We start from the raw sequence: 19,973 nt of genomic DNA on the forward strand, positions 1-19,973 counted from the left end.
TTTTGTACAGGGAAACTTCTGCCACCCTCAAGTGAGATATGCAACCAAGCCCTGGATTGGTCTCACGATGCGCACATCAACGGACACCCAGGACAACATTGCACCTTAGACCTACTTAAACGTTGGTGCTGGTGGCCGTCGATGAAACGCGATGTGGAGAACTACATGAACACATGTTCAGTGTGCGCTCAGTGCAAATCACGCAGGGGACGTCCATTGGGACTACTCCAACCACTACCCATACCGCCCAGACCCTGGCACACGGTTTCGATGGATCTGATCACCGACCTGCCTCGTACAAAGGGGCTTGACACCGTCTGGATGGTGATAGATTCCTATATAAAAATGGCTTGTTTTGTACCATGTACAGACATACCCTCCGCTCCCATGTTGGCTAGACTCTTCTTTAAGTCAGTATTCTGTCTCTTCGGGTTACCACAGGTCTTGGTATCGGATCGCGGTACGCAGTTTACGTCACGTTTCAGGCAGGCCCTCACCAAGTTGCTGGGCATTGATGCTCGGTTCTCCTCCGCAGTGTGAAACATTGGGATTGATGGTATGTGTTCATTTCATATTGTTATATCAATTGTGACTTTACTGGTACTGTATATGCATAGACTATGAGGCTCGCCCTGACAAAGGAATAACCATAATTCCAAAATGCATTGGCACTAGAACCCTCGTATGTATCTATATTTGTGCTGAAGTCTGCCTCATCAAAAGAATATTTAGTGAAGGTAACTAAATAGAGTTCCTTGAAAATATAAATCTGTTAAGACTGATTTATTACAAAAATCAACGATAAATATTGAAATCATAACCTTTAGAGAATGAATACAATGGAAGCCCTACATTTGGGACAATATAAGAGAGCAACTGAATAGCTGGATCTTTTCATCCAGCTTACTTGCTACATAGGGATTAGCGTTGCCATGGGCTGTCAACGGGAGGGCTCATACCCAAACCTATAGACTGTGTGTGATCCTCATCATAAGCCATTCCTCCCTATCTGTACTCCATTGCAATAGTTTAGGCTTCTAGCTGTCGCAAGTGACGCCTAATAGCCCAAACCAATTAAGGGAGGGCGATGTAGAGTTAAAGCTTGTGAAAGAACCTCTTAAATACCCCATATTAAGATTTAATATGATTAATGTGCCAAGTGAAAACATAATAAATAGAGCATTTTGGAGGTCACGATTACTTACTGTCCGTTGAAGTGACTAGACTACAAGTCCCATGATGCATTTTGTGGAGAAAGTAAAGATCTTACTGGTGGCCTACATGTGTGAGGGCCTAGTCACAGTGGAGCTCGTTCCAAATAAATGACTCGACCTTCTACTGCGAAATACTCTTTTTGGCTGATCATTCCCAAAATAAAGTTGCAGTAAAAGAGGTTTGGATGACCACAATGGGAAATATCTATGCATTTCAGTTCATGTTGCCCTTGTACAGTAGGGGCCCCATCTCATATTGATCATCACCGAAGGATTGATCCGGGAAACATCTTTTAATTTGGACTAATGATGACTTTCTCCAAACTCAATCAGTTCCCCAATGCTTACATTGACCTGCCCCAGGTGCTTAAACCCCTGTTGAATGACAGGAAGACAACGTTTTCAACCGCTTAAAAGAGTGATGTCTCTAAATGTAGTCCCAGCAGCTTGCCGTGATTTACTGGGAATGGTGGGGCTGAATTCTCAAGAAAAATCATACATTGCCACCCAACCGAGGCCACTAACATACAGCAGTGCGGGACTCTTAACAGTGGCTTGCTGCATCGGGTAACACCGTTGAGGGTCATCATTCATGGGCTTTGTCACCAAATTATAGGACCCACTACCAAATGGAATTCTCAGGCCATAGGACCACCTCAGTTTCTGTAAAGCCCCAAAGACCCAGCTCTTCATCAGACTCTAAAGTCAACCTATTCAGTAAAAGCAGCTATCGGGGCTGATGAGTGATGACCTAAATCCCTTCCCAGTGCCAAGAACAATCGAAACGCCCCCCCACGCAGGTGTATGAGGCCCACCCGGACCCACGAGGGATGGGGGAGGGGGGTTGGGCGGGTAGCATCTTCTCAAACCTCTCCTCCTTTAGCATTGGCAGATTAGAACGAGCGCACATTTATTACGTTTCTGGTTGTGGGTGGAAAGCCTCTAAATAAACCTAATATATAATGCAAGTATTGTTTTCTACCAAGAAATGTGATTGGATAGTTTTTGTGATTTAATGAAAAGTGGGAGAAGGCATGCAGCCTTTTAATGGCTCCACACTCATAAACGCTCTGTGCAGTTGGGTGGTCAGCCAGTCAAGCCTGGCAACTAATAGCCACTTGAAATAATCCTATCACCCACTGTAATGCAATCCGCATTTCAACAAACCACTAAAAAAAAGTAAACACGATGAACCACCAACTCGCAGTACTAGACCCGACAAATTCTCCCTAACATTCACACCAACTTGCCACAAAATACGCCCACATTACACTCAACACTCTTTAGATCCATTTTTTTCAAGACGCCACAGACAACCACACAATTACATTGCCAATTTGGAAAGCACATTTAAGCACTTCCCCAGGCAGCTTGCAAAATATCTAAAGTATACACACGGCAGACAGCCCAATGTGTATTGATGTGCACCCATGAAGATTGCAACAAATCAGTCTTGCCCTGCTCCCTCTTCTCTTTCTAGTTGCTCCCATGGAGCCCTTTTCTTTTGCAGGTCTTTAAGCACGAGATCATGAATGTGGCAGTTCTCTCCCCCCCACCCCATGTGAGATCCAGTCAAAACAATGACTGCAAACTGTAGAAGCAGGCATGCATATTGTCGGTCACGTCAGGCTCCAAATAAAAGCAGAGGGGGGCGCATAAATGCAATGGTTGGTGTGTGCCTACGAGTACATGAGGTTTTGTCTACAGCGGGTTGCGGCTGTGCATGTCTCGAGCAATTCCCTATTTGCATGAGGAGGTTTTCCTTTCGAGGTCCTCCCAGCATGCTTAGCAGATATTCTCTATCTGCTTAACCTAGCACTTGCTGGCTGCAGCACCACCTTTTATTTATTTATTTTACTTCTTTATTTATTCTGTTCTCTCCTCTGTTCCGCACTTTCCCCCCTTTTCCCATGCACTTGCACGCTCTTAATGTCACTGGGCCTAGTAAGATTGTTGTTTTTGTTTGCCCCTGTACCCCTCCCTTTGCCTGGTCGCCTCTGAAACACTTGTGTATGAGCACGCGATAGAAATAACCTATCCGATCATATATCATTTCCCAGGCTTGGATAGTGAAAGCTTGAGAGCAGCCATCTTAAGTTTGTGTTGTGCCTGTAATGTGTGTGCAGCGTTACTCGGCGTGTTTATAGGACCTTAGCAGGAGTGTCTCTGTTGACCTTTGGCATCTAATAGTATTTGTGTTTTCTATCACAGGTTTAAGCCACATTAGCAGGGAACTTTCTTTCCGACCACAGTACTTGAACATGAATTCCCTTTCTAAAATGCCTCCAGGGGTAAACCGTTGGGGCAATGTTAGGCTGTTTCCCCTCCCCCCAAAGCCTGCTCAGGCGGCAGATTTGATGTAATCTGCCACAGGAAGCATTATTCAGCATTATTCCCTGTTGCCACGTAGGAAGCGTACAGCCTCACTCGTCCTTTCCTACCGGGCATACACACTGCACAACATGTTTTGACATGTGATTTTTGCCTACATTTGATTTATGGAGGTCCTTGTTGCCCTTTCAGATTCAAGCACATGCAGCTGCAGGGAGAGTGGCTGGCAACTGCAAGGAGAGTGGCTGGCAGCTGCAGGGAGAGTGGCTGGCAGCTGCAGGGAGAGTGGCTGGCAGCTGCAGGGAGAGCGGCTGGCAACTGCAGGGAGAGTGGCTGGCAGCTGCAGGGAGAGTGGCTGGCAACTGCAGGGAGAGTGGCTGGCAGCTGCAGGGAGAGCGGCTGGCAGCTGCAGGGAGAGTGGCTGGCAGCTGCAGGGAGAGCGGCTGGGTTATTCCTGGTTGAGTGCAGACTGGATGTGAATTGAATGGGGATTGTACAAGTACAGTCCTCATTTGAATGTGAGACTTAAGAAATGATTCAGTGCTGAGCCACTGGGGCCCAGAGCACACATTACCAGGTTGTGTATTGTTTTGTAGCAGCCGGCCATGGTATCTCCTGCCTCCCTCCAGTCCACCTTGAACCATGCCCAAAACGTATTAGGTCACATCCCTTGTTGGAGTCCCTCCTTGATTTCTTTTACAAATGAAAGCACTGGGCATGACCTTTTCTATTGCACTTTAGCTGTTGGTTGCATAACTTTGGAGAGGTCAAAAAACAGAATGTTCTCAGGGTGTTTATTGAAAATGTGGCTGTAACACACGGAATTTTAACTTGCAGGAAACAAGATGTCTGGACCAGGGCACAGACCGGAGCACAGAAGGAAGACCCATTGTGGAGGCACACAGGATACATCACAGCCCAACTGGATGGACTGTACCAGGGAGCCGCAGAGCGGGCCAAGCGTGAGGGCACAGAGGTGAATGTATAGACCAGCGCTACAAGGGTTCAGTGTCATGGGTTCGTACCAGTTCAGAATTGCTAGTAGTGATGACTCTAGTCGTTTGGCATCTGTCTGACCAGGACCCTAACCAGGGAAACCATGATTGTATGAAAGGCTGGGGATAAATTAAGAAAGGGATTTTTTGGGGCCAATATGCAAGTGGTTGTGTGTAGCGATGAGAGGACAGACCAAATGTATTTTAATTGGACCATTTTACCCAGCAAAAGCCCCTCAGAAAACGTGCACATTTTTCGCAAATAAACGTAGGTGTGTTTTTTCAAGACCTTTAGAGGCTTTTAAAATGTCTAGATTTGCCAGTAATCAAAAGGCTCCACTATTTCCAAAGCATGCCCACAATGATACATTTTTAGAAATGTATATGCCTGAAATTAACTTCCCACGTCATCCACACTCGTTTCTTAAGCAATTGTCCATGAGTGTCTTATCACTACCAGATCTCATAAATCAGATAGATATTTATCTTATATTAGCACCCAGGGCAGGGTGAGCAACCAATCAGGTTGCTCGGATCGTGGGCTGAATCTACTGATCCAAGTCCACATTTCCAAGAAACCTGATGGCTGCTTGCCACACTCCACCATCTCCCCCCCACCCTCTTAATTTTAAGCCCCCCCCCATCCTACTTACCTGATTACTGCGGCTGCTTCCGCCTCCTCCCAGTATCCTCGCTGGCTGGCATGGACATCGATGAGGGGCTCTGTATGTAGCCCCATATTCCTGATCCATGGTGGCCATCTTTAGTGAGTATTTTGTTTGAATAAATCCTGTTAATTCCAATGAAGTACTTTGCTCTCAACACCCAGAGTTACCGGATTGGCAACCCGGGGTGCCAATAGCAATAATATTCGATCTGTAACGGCCCTGTGGCCCATTGATAAGAGCTTTGCTGCTCTCTGGCCTGGCTCCAACGTCCTTGCTGCACTAAGGCAGGCGAAGACTATGCATGCTCCATGCTTTGCACATGTTTTCCTCCTTGAGGTGACACGTTTTCAATGGTAACTCCCTTGTCCATGATATACTTGCAGTGGCACACTACATCTGGTCTTATTTGAGCACCAGAAATGCTTTCAGTGTATTGCAGGTGCAGCTCAAGCTACCACACTAACAACTAAAAAGTCTGCGCCGAACTGCAGGAATTCAGCATTGAATGTGCTTGAGCGGCTGTGTGAGCAAATCATGGATGCAAGTGACTACAGTTACAGTCACAGTAGAGCATTAGAAAGGGCCTGCCTCACCCCGGCTCATTGGAAGCTCGTGAGCAGTGTCTGCTGTTTGCTACGGCCCTTTGAGGATGCAGCGCCGCATGTGAGCCAAAGCTCTGTATCACTGAGTGAGCTTCTTCCATTGATCTCCTGGCTCGAAATGAACCTCTCCAAAAGAGCAGTGAAATGTAACATGAGCAAGTCAGATATTGCACAGCTGGGGAGCGAACTGCTGGGAATCTTTCATATTCACCCACGTATAATAAGCATGAAAGAAAACATTGAGTGTTTTTGGCATCTTTCTTTGACCTTAAGGGGTAAGTGGCTGCATTTTAGACTGCAGGCAGTGGGACAACATGGCTGGAATGACTGCACTAGAGAGGCGTCTGCAAGATCACTTGATTTCAGAGCGAAGGCTTGAAGCACCAGCAATAACGACTGGGCATCCACAACAGCCCAAAGAAGTTGGTCTTCATCTGGTAGCGCCCTCTTCTTTGCAACCTCGGAGGTGCTGCGAAACCCCATATAGGGTGTGCAACTCTCAGACGTATACCCCTGTGTGGCTCACTTCCAGATTCAGCATTCTTTAATGTACCTGGGCATAGGAGAACAAGAGGTGGTGATAGGGGCCCTACCGTGAATGTGTATTTGAGCGACCCATGCCAGCTTGGCAAGGTTGATGACCCACTGCAGTGTTGGTTTTCCAAGCAGTGTCGGTGGCAATCAGCACTTAGCCATTTAGCCATTGGCACCCTTGTCTGCCCCCGGCCATTGAATTAACAGAGCGTGTTTTTAGTGCTGCTGGTGTTATTGTCTCCGCCCATAGGAGAAGCCTCGCCATAGCTTATGTTGAAATGACATTAATTAAAATGAATGAGCGTGTGCTAATCCAGATACCATTGCTTTCGCAAGCACAGCAAGTGGTTCGTCAAAGCCATCAGCAATTTGTAGTTGTGTCAGAGGATGGCCTGTGTCCCAGTGGACAGGGCAACCTCAGCAGTTGAGTACGGGTGGTGGCTACTATAGTTTCCATCAATGCTACTAGTAGTCAATTATATTGCATTATATTGGTGGTCATAGATGGTGACCCAGGTGAAGATGTCCTCAATTCTGATGACATCCCCACCCGGTTGTGAAGTTCCAAGTGTGCTGCATTTTGCCTCTACTTTCAGACCATAGCACAGGTGTGCCTTTATCTATTTACACTACATTTTCCAATGATTGCACAGTCATTTACACACTGCATTTTTTACATCTCTCCTGTCTCGCTGGGGTGAGAGAACACACACTCAAGTTTTGTGACTCTCCTCTGTCACAGGATTTGGAGCACACTTTACATTTTTAGGTCTCCTATCTCACAGGACTGCAGAGAAACAAAATGTATCAAGCCTCTGCTCTCTGACAGGAGTGGGGGCAGAGCATGAATTTTTACGTCTCGCCTGTCTCGCAGTGGTGAAGGCACACTAACTTTTAGCATCTCGTCTCTCTTACAGGAGTAGAGTATCCATTCAATGCTCATGCCTCGTCTATCTTGCAGGGCTGAGGGCACACCCTGAATTATAATGTCCTCCCTCCCTCTTGCAGAAGCAGGGGCACAGTCTGAATACTTGCGTCTACGTCTCCATTAGGAGAAATGAGCCTGAATATCGAGGAATTGCTTGATGAACCACTGTTGAATCTGAGCAGAGTACCTTCACCTGGTGGTACCCATTGCAAAACATTACCAAATCTCAGCTGGCATACTATACTGATGCCACGGGGTAGAATCTCAAGCATCCTTACTTATTACTGTCTGTTGTGTTGGGAAAGGTAACTGTCCCTATGTTCAGGCTTTCTCCCTAGATAAGCAAAAGTTATCCCCCCCCCCTATCTAAAAGAGAATGGAAACAGTACAAAGTCTCAGATAGATTAACATGATTCCATTCCTATACAAAAGAATTCTAACATGAATCCTGAAGTAGGACACCAGCTTTTCAAACTTCTACCCTTGCTTGAATGTTTATTGTTCAAGACCTGAAACATTACAACACCGGGGTAGTGCTGTACTGTTGGGGTCGGGGTGGAGAAGCAAAATAACTATGTACCACTTGTAAGGATCCGAGTAGGCAGTCCATCAAACACATTTTGATGGAGTGCAGGGGCACCTGGGATGTAAGAGTACGGTGCCTCCGGCGATTTGTAGAGACCGAGGACTGATTGACCTCAGATATGTTTTGGAATAGGCTCGTAGCTGGCCACGAAACATCACTGACCATAAATGTAGTAAGGGTCCTGCAGATGTGTGGGTTCATACAAAGGGAATACTGATGATAGTATTTATATGTTGCATTAATCAATTGACGGGAAAGGACAACATTTTATGTAATATTCAACATACATTTTTACATTTACTGAATGTGCATACAATTTTATGAATTCGTCTTGTTTTATTTGTACATGTGAAAACCTGATTTACGGTTGTAACACAATAAATAAAAATAAATGATTGCCCCCCACCAGAAACAATACAAAATATCAGTTTCCCCATGCCAAGCCACCACAGCAATACTCGGCATTTAGAAATATGCTTGGTGTGGTGCCTTTCAAAATTATGCTGTTCAATGGCCACTACCACCTCATGCACCAATTCTCCCCAGCTGAAGAGATCGGCACGCTAGGCACAATGTCTTGATCTGCCGGGCAATGCTGTCCATGGAGATTGCCCTCCAGGATGTTGAACCTGCCTCCCACACACCCTATAATGGCACTTTGGATGGGGCTGGCCCATTTGTGTGTAGGTAGTAACCGGTCACTGTGTGGGACAGGTCTGCACGTAAGACATTGACGTTCCCCTGTGATCTCCTGGGATGACCCTGCTGCAGTCCCCTCTTTTGGGCTTACTGCGCAAAACACCCAGACTCGCTTTAAAGTGGAAAAGGTCGCTTTAATGTGACAGGCCACAGCTCACAAAGAAACGCTCCCTTGGCTCCCTGGCCTTACAGACTAAATAACCTTTTAACAATTGCCAAATAATTAAATAAATAATCAATTTGCATTCCCCTACAATTAAATAATTAAAGCATTTCAGATTCCTCCCTTCCTATCTCTTGCTCCCTTCCATCTCCTTAAAATCATCTCAACCTTCATTCCTACTTTCTTCCGGGGCCACGCCCCTCCTCCTTCAATACCTGTTTCCCCATTTTTGTACCCCCAGAGTAGCCCGTTTGTGAAAACAGCACGATCCACCTTCCTTTACTGTGCTAGTACCCCATTGTGCTTCCTCCACCCCTCCTCCAAAGGGCCATGTCCCCTGCACCATAAAAAGCCTCCCCTGAGGTGTTCTTTCTGCCCCACCTAACCTAACCTACCCTCTATGTCCCCTTTTTATTATGCCCTGCACCGCCAACGTCCCATCCACCTTAATAACTTTTTCCATATACCAAATAATTGCACTCCATTCTCGAAACCGAAAATCCTCAAAAGTTATTTCCCTGTGCTCCAGCACCTGCGCCCCCACCGCACTCCAAACTACCCCCTCTACCTATTAAACTACTACCTATCCCTTCCCCCATGCCCTTTCATTCACCGCCTCCCTCCAAACCCTCCTCAATGGCAACTTTGTCCAGACCACCTTTCCCTGACTCATATCTACCGACCCCAACTAGGTCCCCTAATACTTACTTTGAACAATGCTACCCCCGTTTCATGTGCTAGGCCATTCCCCCGCGTGTATTATAATCCCTCTGGAAACCCATGACGCTCCCTTTCTCCCGCTGACATTGGCAGCAATTAGTCCCACCTAATCCCCTTATCTGACTAAAGCACTGTTATAACTGCATCCCATTTGAGCCCCAACAATCCGCTTTCTCCCCTCATTCCCCTCCACATTAACAATTTGATGGCCCCATCCGATATCCGCTGCAACTCCCCACTCCTCCAAGCCCCCTTCTGGAAAAGAAAATTGTTATGAGATTCTCTTCGCCACAGCCCCCCCCCTCCCGCCCCCTTACTTCACCCTCGTTCCTAATCAGCCACCCTTCCCAGAACTCTATGCTATTACCCCTGGACTTTCTTAAACCCGCGCCCCCCCTTTTTCTTCCCTCTCTGCTAGTCCCATCCTGCTACCTGCCGATGCTGCCCGCCAACCTCCTGCAAGCATTCTGCTCTCTCCCCCGAGGGCCACTAACCCCCAGTGCTGGCCAACTCTGCCGGACCACCCATCTTTACCCCCCCATAAATCCCCCCTCTCCAACCCACCCTCACCGTGCACGACTCCTTACTCCCCCTGGAGAAGCACCATCGGCCCCTTTCCTCCTGGTCCACCTTACATTCGAGCATCTTTACCCCCTAATTAAATCATGCACCTTTCCAAACTTTTACCTCCTTCCTCTGCCCTCCTATTCCCCCTTCTGTTCTCACTTGACCAATCCGCCAGCACCTTATGCCTGTTTTTCCATGTTCCCCATATTGCACCAGGGGCCCTCATGCACCCCCATCCATACAGACCCTGCTCCCCCCACACTCCACCAGCGGCCAACCTGTGCCCCGTCCATGCAGTTCAATCCACCTAGTCTCCCCTTCCATCCCCTTACGTCCATTTCACCATGTTTCCCACACTGCACCGGGGGCTCTTGTGCACCCCTGTCCATGCAGTCACATCTCATCGCTTTCCCCTCTCACTGCACCAGGGGCCATGAGCACCCCTGTCCATGCAGTCCAATCCACGTACCCTGCCCTTCCAGCACCTTGCGTCAATTACCATGTTTCCCCACACTGCACCAGGGGCCCTCATGCACCTCTGTCCATGCAGTCACATCTCATCTTTTCCCCCTCCCACTGCACCATGGGCCACGAGCACCCCCATCCATGCAGTCCGACCCAAATAACCTGCCCCTTCCCAATAGCCTCTCGGCACACTTATCCTTTTCAGTGCCTCTTCTTCTGCTCCTCCCTCGAGCACCAGCTCTGGTATAGCCCCTTTTTGCCCCCAGAAAATACTTCAAATAATCCAAGCCAAACTTGCAATTCCCTCGCCCGCACCTGCCCACTTCCTCCTGTGATCTGCGTCCTGCTTATCCGCCCTAACGCGTGCCCTGTCTTCTCCCATGTGCGAATCTGGGCCTCTCCCGCACACTCAAAATTGCGATACCCACTTAATTTTGTCAGTCTCTTAGCATTATTACTGCGCCTGTCTCCCCCTCTCAAACCACCCACATAAGCCTGCTCAACTTGTTGTGCGGCAAGCGTGAGGGCCCTGCCACCCCCGTCAACTCCCTCCTTATAACGACCAACACCCCGTAGCGGCTCTTCGGTTATCTCCCCCACCACGGCACTCCCCCTTCCTACCATAATGTCTGCCGACCTCAGCTTCCTCCTAATTCCTGTTCTCAGCCACTCCCTTGGGATCTTGCCGCTAATGCCCCCCATTCCACATAGCCCAAAATACCAGTAAAACCTTGTTGCACCTCCAAAGCCCGAATGCGCAGGCATGCCCTGGAAAGGAAGCCCAGCCCTTAGGCAACGCTTTGTCCACTTAACTTCGACCTATGCACCGCATCCACATTACCCCTGGACCGTGATCACTTATTTAGAAAACCCATGCGAAACCTTTCCCCAGCCCTTTACTCCCTCCCCCCTCCCTTTCTGGTAAACTGATGCGCCCACTATGAACCACAATTTAGTTGTCGTACGGGCCTTCCCCCCCCCCCCAAGACCTTGCCCTGCTCCTCGCCCTCTCCCCCTAGCCCCTGCTTGAAAGCATTGTGTAATCGGATGCCGACCTGCGCATCTGATGCACTTGTGCTTAAATTTGCACATCGCCCTCGTACAATAGGCAAATAAATGAACATTGCCACAAATGCCACCAGCCAGGTCCTTCCCAGTAGTAATATGTTAACCTCACCAGAAGATGCACTTGAACGACCACCCGATCACCTTGGGAGACCTCTGAAAGCAACATCGAAGGTAAACTCTGTCCGAGTTTAAGGTATGTATAAATCGCACCACGTTTTTGGACGCATACCGCTGGTACGGCTCCCAGGCATGCACTCTAGAATGCAGCTGGGCTATGTCCCATTCAGTGTAGCCATCCACACTGAAACCCCTGACATGCCTCAACACCGCTTCCATTAGTATACAGCGACAACCTATGACAAATTCGGTCTAGCTGGGCACACATTGAGTCTCCTGCACTAGTACTCTGTCTTAACCACTGACAGCACTCGCCCACATACCCGACCTCTGCGTTGCTTACTAGAGCCTAGTCAGCCCTAGTAAGTCCTAATCGTGGCAGAATGCACACACACATCTTAAAAATAAACTCTTAGGATTTACAGAAGTGTTTTATAATGGCACAATCCTATTGAAAAAAAGCTTAGAATGTTCCCATACCTGGACTTTGCTCCCACAGGGCGTTCCAACCACAAAGCGCATTGAAGCCATACAGATGGGGAAATTGACCTATATAATTGACGACTAAATTACAATTCAATATTGAGAATTATTAAACAATTGATGACATTTTAGGGACAATGGGCCTCATTACACGGACGCGGTAAGGGTTAACGGTCACCGTTAATGGCAACCGTGACCGTTAACCCTTACCGCCGTACTACGAGGTCCCTTTGCGGGTTGGAGGAATTAACGCCTGCTTCTTGCAGGCGTTAATATCCAACCCGCTAAGGGACCTCGGAGCTAATTACGGCACCGCAAAATTGCGGTGCCGTAATTAGCGCCTTCCCCATTTCCATAGAGCCCTATGGGGCAGAAATGGGAATGGGGAAGGGCAATGGCGGAAAGGGGATTTACCGCCCCTCCAACCTTGGAATGGGGCGGTAAATCCCCTTTCCGCCAAGGCGGTGCCGGTATTTTACCGGCATGGACCAAGGTGCTAATAGCACCTTGGTCCACCGCCTACCGTGTAATGAGGCCCAATATCCTTGTTTCTTAACAAAGACTAGCACATGTTTTTGTTTCAAATTCATATGATTTTGCACCAAACGTTTGATAAATTCAAGTGTAAATAGAATGATGAAAGATTACTCTAATTTGTGAAGTTTAACATAGGCATTGATACTAGGTGATATCTTGCCAAGCATTCGAGTTGGTCACTCTTGCTTGTTCATTGAGCTTTGGTGTTGTGTTGTGTTATGGTATGGTAATGAGACTTAGAAAGTGCAACATCTATCTTAAAAAGGCACCTCGACACTGAACAAAACACTCGGAAGAGGGTACCCTAACCCAGTTCTAGAATTTCGAAAGATTATGGGGAAACAGGAGGGTTTTTAGTCTGTGTCTGAATTTCAGGTGATTTTGGGATATGGTGAAGGGCAGTGAGCAGAGAGTTCCAAAGCTTATTTTCCTGGACAGACTGAACGACCACCCAATCTTTCATATCTAAGATTAGCAATCGCATGAAGTCCAACAGAGGCTCAGCGAAGCATTCTAGAAGACCAGGAGTGATGGGACTGAATACTTAAAAGGGGGTAGGGGGTCAGTGTTGTAGAAAACCTTATGCAAAATACAGAGGGCCTTAAAGTTTACATGTTGTTCAACATGGTGTAAATTCAATAAACATGAGGATGGAGAGGAATGGTCTCTGCAACCCAAGTGTAAAAGAAGCCCGCCACTAATGCCCGGTGTGCAAGGTGCTTCTGCACCCAGTGGCCATGCTTGGTGGATACACTGGTGGCGCGCCAAAGGCCAGCTCATCTGCACCGAAGAGGGGGCTAGGGCGGAGATTTTGTTCTAGCAATTCCATACAGCAACCTCTATTGTAAGGCTGTTCTGATTTATCAGCAGTCTCCCAGATTTTCATAGTGCCTTCTTTTAATAATATCATCTGGTCTCCGATCCCCTTCCTTCTCCTGGACTTCCTGGTAGCTATACATCATCTAGTTATACTTCCTTTTTAATGAGCTCTACTTCTATGGTTAAGCATGCAGTTGAACTTTTTACTAATGCTAATTGTTATATTGCCTTTATTACTGAAAGTTGGTTAATTGACTCTTCCAGACCAATAGAGTATAAAATGTGTTCTACTAATTGATACACCGCCGTTTCCTATGAGATTTCTCGAATGTCTTATTTCCTGGAAACTGACCCCACTAAGTTGACTGAAGGCGGAAAGGTTTTGACGGTTCATTTAACCATCACGTATTTCCTGAATTTCCCGCTGTACAGCACCCTAGTTTGATCCAGGGTTCATGAAGGCTTGGCTAACCTGACTGCAAAGAACTTGGGTACGGTTTGGTTCTATGGTAGATGAGGGTGATTTTAACATTTAGTGAGAGGACCTTTAAATCTTTGCCACCACTCATTTACTAACCCAAATTAAAATCCTCGATTTCGACCACTAGTTTTCTGACCCACTTGATAGAATATGTTTTGCTTCAGAAGAAGGGCATTTGCTTTTGTTGAGTATTAAATACTGTCCCTTCCTCGGTCAGATCATGCGGTTCTCTGGTTCTCTTTTCTCTTGACACTTCTGTCATGTGGCAAGGTGTTGCTCTTTGTGTCTTAGGATTTGCCCTGGCTTTCTTAAGGTCTTTTCTAATCCTGTCCTGCCAATGGGAACACTGGTCCCCGCTGCGGCTTATTTCTTATGCTATGGATAGGTTTGTTCCTCGCGTCCATATCAAACAGTTTTCTTCTAAACTATGTATATAAGATGTCTATGCCTGAATTAAGAGTTGAAGTAATTTAAAAGAAATGTAGAAGCAAAAGAATGGCAATCATTTGATGGACATTTGAAAACAATATTTAAAGTTTATTTCCACACATAAAACGAAACCACCTTTTGAAATCAAATCATTTTCAAAAAAGATTTGCTCTGTTAAAAATGTGCTTTGTATGTCTAGCTTTGTGTAATTTAATTTCTTCTCTCGTTGTCTGTAGCTGCACAGCTGTTTATTTTTCTCTGATGCCATTGGCACCTTCTAGGCTTCGTTTGCGAATAATCATTGAGATTCCACAGTTTGTTGCTGGTTTCTCTTGAACGGCGTCCATTTTTCCTATGTATAGAGTAGTATGCCGCAATTTTGGGAGAAGCCATCTCAGATATTTTACCTAAAATGTACAGTGTCCCTCTCTGGGATATTACACTCTAGGGGGGATTGGGGAGGTGCGCAGAAGCAACCACTGGAGCTGTGTGGCTTGGGATCACTCTAACCGTTTCCTCACTGTTGCTCTGTACCCATGTTGGCGCTCCAGTCACAGGCATGCATGCAATCCCCAAAAGCAGCTTGGGCTTTCGTGTGACTCCATGCGCCTGAAGCCTGTAGCAGGGTCCCGGGCCCTCTTGGTCCCTTCGGTTTGGTGCACGGCATGAAGAGAGAATGCAGGCTTTCTCCACAGCTGTGATCACCGTGCAGCTTCCTTGTGAGCCTAATGGTGCTAGCGACTCTGAATGGTCGCGCGTGGCTTACAGGCACCCTCACGATAAGCTCCAGCTTGTATTCGGTGCGTGGGGGTGCAGGGGTCCAAGCCAGTCCTGGTTCACTGGAGTTATGCTGGAGAGTCCGGGGTGGTATCCATCCAATAGAGAGGTACAGGAGAAGGAGGATGGCATGGAGGCAGGTTCCTACCCCTTCCAGACCTGGGCGGCAACACATGCCTCTGCGTTTCAACACATGTGCGGCACATGATGGTGTGGTAGGGGGTACGTGATTCCTCTCCCACCGCCCAGCCCTCCTCGCATTCCCAAACCCCCAAAACCCCTGTTCACTGGCGCATAGTCGCCGTTTTCACAGCCCTGCGCAAGACCCTTGCAAACCCTTTCCTTCCCTAACCCGTCTGCCTTCTCCCTATAAGCAAGAGGCTAGGTGGGGGAACACTCTCTCCATACTCCCCATGGCTTTCCCGCAGAACTCTGGCCCATGACTATGGGAATTCAGGAGCCTAGCAGACCAGGGGCAGCAAAAGCAAGTGCAGTGTGCGCGCATGGTGGCCCGCAACATGGCCTGGAATGCAGGGAGCAACATATACAGTCTGCCAGTGGTAAATCCAGGCATCCACTTTTGTTTGCAGCCTACGGTGTGGAGTTGCGGGACGCATTTGTGGGATTGCTCCTGGCGGAAGAAGCAGGGATTGAGGTGGTGCAGTCAGAGAGTCAATCCCCCACTGTCTGGGAGTTCCCCCCTTGCTCGTCTGTCTACCCACTATGTCAGGGGTCAGCAACCTATGGCTTGTCAGATGATTTGGACTACAAATCCCATGATCCCTCAATGATTTATTTATTTTTGTTCACTGCAACCTACCCTGGACTTCACCTGCCTACTCAATCCATCACCTGCATCCTGGGCTCTAATGTTCCACTTCCCATTTTTGACTTTGCTGACAACTTTCTTTTAAATCCCTCCGGGCTTGTCAAACTCTCCAATTTTGTTCAATATTTACGTTCACCTCTTAGCTAAACTCCCCCGCAACTTTGTCTTGAAATCCTTCTTTTATGGTGACAATACACCCAAACTCAACTATATAAAACAACAGTGCTGATTTCTGAGGGCAGTGTGCATGGGCGTCATTTTAGCGGGGTATAAGGGTGTGTGCCCCCTCCTCCACCTTTTTTGGCATACCATTTTGACCCACTCATTTGGCAGGGTCCCCTTTCATTTGGCTGTCATGCCTCCCACTCGCCACCCATTTTCAGAACGCTCTTTCGCATTCCTATTGTTGGCCCTCTTTCATGGGTATTTGGTGTGTTCCTGTTTTTTGTGTAGAGTACTTGGGCTTTAAACGTGATCATACTTGTCACTCATAACTAAATGTAGTCCACCCTGGCTGCTTTTTGCTGTGCGTTTGTTATGGACTGCTTTACTGGCTGCGGACCAAACTTTGTATTGACAGATGCTCTCTCTGCCCATTTAAATGATGGTAATTCTCTGTATCCTATTGGCCCGGCCTGTTTTGCTACAAGGCTTCCGATTATGGCGAACAGGGCACTTCAGGTCACTCTGGCACTAGACGGATGGAACATATTGCTATCTGTAATGTCCTATGTTCATTGTTATTAATGTACTTGAAGGGGACAGTCCTCTCTCTATGGCAGTTATGAGTGGGCTGCGACCCACGTGGTTAGGAAGGCGGGCTTACCGCCAGTTCGGCAGTTCGAGTTATATTAAAGTCCAGTCAAGACGCACCTGTCTCTGCTCCTGATTTATTGGCCTGCTTCATTTAATGAATACAGCGCGTCTTGCGTATCGCGAGGTGCCTCTCGATACCTTCAGCTTAACCTACAACAATGGCGACGAGTCTTCTGCTGAACAGCACCGGTGCCCAGAGAGTCGTATAGCCACCAACACAGTTTTCGCGCTCGAATCAGCATCCGGAGCTGTTTCCAACCCACGCAACGTAAGAATTTTGAACAAGTAAGAGTCACCGCCTGTCTAACGGCATCCGCGCTGCGGCCTGTACCAAGAGTTTAACGTGCTACTCTCCGCATAACGCACGTGGAAACTGGCGTATCAATACGCGTGTGCCCCACGTATAAGGCCTCATTTCCATCCGTGAGCAACCAAGCATGTCGGACGACAATCCGGACAGCGGAACCCTGAGCCCTTCCTCCAGCTCCACACCTCGCCAAGCCGCTCACGTAGACGATAGCGGTTCAGAATCATTACAACTACAAGCGGTGCCACCGTTTGACATGGCGGACACTAGCAGCCTTGCCCCTAGATGGAACAGATGGCTCAAAGAACTACATATCTACATTGACGCATCGGGGGTGAGGGAGGAACGACGTCTGAGAGGCATCCTGCTCCATTCACTAGGCCCGGTGGTCCGGGACATCGTCTTCGAAATGCCTGAATCTAACACGGACACATTCCAAGGCATCATTGATGCTCTGAACGCCTACTTTGCACCGCTGCGAAACGTGGATTACGAACGACACATTTTCCACACATCGACACAAGAGAGCGGCGAAACCATGGACAATTTTGTAATGCGCCTAAGGAAAAGAGCAAAGTATTGTGATTTCGACAGATATTCGACGGATGAAGCCCTAAAATCTCAAACCATTGCCGGCTGCGCGTCTCATGATTTCAGGAGAAAGCTACTTCAGAAAAGCAGAACACTTGAAGAAATTCTGCAACTCGCACGTGCTGACTCCGCGCTCATGCAGCAGACAGAATCCCTAGGTAACATCAAAATTACTCAGTCTGCCTCCACTGCCTCAGTATGCCCCATCAGGACATCAAGGGACTCTCACCCTGCGGAACAAAAAAAGTGTTACAGGTGTGGCTTTAAATTTCCACATGTTGGTCCATGTCCCGCCATCGGTCACAACTGCGACAAGTGCGGTGGCGAAAATCACTTCAAATCAGTATGCAGAAACATCAATTTCGCCCAGTCAGGGGACTATAACAGGGACACACAGAGGCTGCAAGACCAACATCCGGTAAGGGAAAGCTCAAGATCCCGCAGGAGACAGTCACCCACAGTCTCCAGGCGCGATTCTCGATATTCGTCAAGGGACACCCCTCGGGAGGAGAAAAGGCGGGAAGAAAGAAGAGAGTATTCAAGACACGCCAGCACCAGACATGACTCACAACGACGACACTCCCGACAAAAAATCAGATATCTAGAAGATTCGCCTCACAGAAGACGGGAGTCTCAGTCGTCCTCCTCCAGCGGAGACAGAAAAAGGGGATATGTACACGCTATTGGAAATAGCATTGCCGCAGAATATAGCCCCACTCTGCTACTACAAGTTAACGGACAAAATAGAGAATTTCTCATCGATACGGGAGCGACAGTCAATGTCATAAACGATGAAACATACAAATTACTCACCCACAAGAAAGCTCTGAAAGAAGCAGAGACATTAATATACCCATACGGCTCCAACAAGCCACTCAATTGTCAAGGGATGTTTACGGCCCACTGTCAATATAAGGACAAAAGTCAAAGGATCAAAATTTACGTCATAAAAGGGGAGGTACCAGGTGGCAGCATTCTCAGCTTCAAATCAGCAATTCAAATGGGTCTCATTCAAATAATGTATCAAATAATGTCAGCATACACAACGAGCCCAAAGGACATGATGACAAAAATGTTCCCGTCCTTATTCAGAGGCTTAGGAAAACTGAAGGACAAACAAGTCAAGCTGCATATCAATCCGCAGATCCCGCCTACAGCACAACATTATAGGGGCATACCCTTCAACATACAAAAGCATGTAGAGGATGAAATTCAATCGCTGTTAGATCAGGACATCATAGAGCCAGCGTCGGGACCAACTCCGTGGGTGTCCCCCATCGTACCGGTGCCCAAAAAGGACAACAAAGACAGCATTCGCATATGCGTTGACATGAGGGCCCCAAACATGGCCATAGAGCGGGAACGACACCTGGCCCCAAGAATGACTGATATGATGCACCTATTACACAACTCCAAAGTATTTTCCAAGCTAGACCTGAACAAAGGGTACCACCAGCTGGAGTTACACCCCGACTCGAGATATATCACCACATTCTCGACTCACCTAGGTCTTTTCAGATATAAAAGACTCAGCTTTGGGGTATCGTCAGCTGCAGAAATCTTCCAAAACGAAATACATCAGGTGATCAAACACATCCCCAATTGCCTAAATTACTCGGACGACATACTGGTATTTGGCACCACGCAAGACAGTCATGATGACACATTGCGGAGAGTCTGCATGGCGTTAGAGAACGCCCATCTCACCCTCAATCCAGACAAATGTGAGATCAGTAAATCCACGCTCAAATTCTTCGGACACATCTTCTCAAAAGATGGACTAAAACCTGATCCGGAAAAGGTCCAAGCACTGGTAGAGACCCCTACACCCACGTCGGCATCAGCAGTACGCTCGTTCTTAGGAATGGCGAGCTATTCTACCAGATATATCCAGGACTTCGCCTCCGTGAGTACGCCCCTACGTCTGCTCACCGGGAAGAACCAGGAGTTCCAATGGTCTGACACCTGCGAAGAAGCATTTCAAGAAATCAAAAGAAGGATTGCAACCGCTTCCTGCATGGCATACTACGACCCCGAGCTGGACACGGAACTCACAGTAGATGCCAGCCTGGTTGGTTTAGGAGCCATATTAGCACAATCAAAACGTGGAGCACCACCCGACTCTCCGAGGAAAATAGTAGCCTATGCGAGCCGAAGTCTCTCTGCTACAGAACGTGCGTACTCCCAACCGGAGAAGGAAAGCCTGGCAGTAGTGTGGGCATGCGAACACTACCACCTATTCCTATA

General features: G+C 47.7%; 1 protein-coding gene and 1 long non-coding RNA gene across 2 annotated transcripts in view; one reads left to right on the top strand and one right to left on the bottom strand.

The window, feature by feature from the left end:
* PLBD1 (phospholipase B domain containing 1) overlaps window positions 1–19,973 on the top strand; it is a 424,699-nt gene that overhangs the window by 95,238 nt on the left and 309,488 nt on the right. The window contains exon 4 of the mRNA XM_069652727.1: window positions 4,383–4,521. Within this exon, the coding sequence (XP_069508828.1) occupies window positions 4,383–4,521 (139 nt within the window). The remainder of the gene's footprint in view (window positions 1–4,382; window positions 4,522–19,973) is intronic.
* Window positions 1–19,973, bottom strand: part of LOC138581412 (uncharacterized) — a 578,201-nt gene that overhangs the window by 67,178 nt on the left and 491,050 nt on the right. The gene's annotated exons all lie outside the window — the stretch shown is intronic.

This window comes from Ambystoma mexicanum, chromosome 3p (assembly GCF_040938575.1).
Source record: "Ambystoma mexicanum isolate Mex_15411 chromosome 3p, UKY_AmexF1_1, whole genome shotgun sequence".
In the NCBI taxonomy this organism is placed as follows: domain Eukaryota; kingdom Metazoa; phylum Chordata; class Amphibia; order Caudata; family Ambystomatidae; genus Ambystoma; species Ambystoma mexicanum.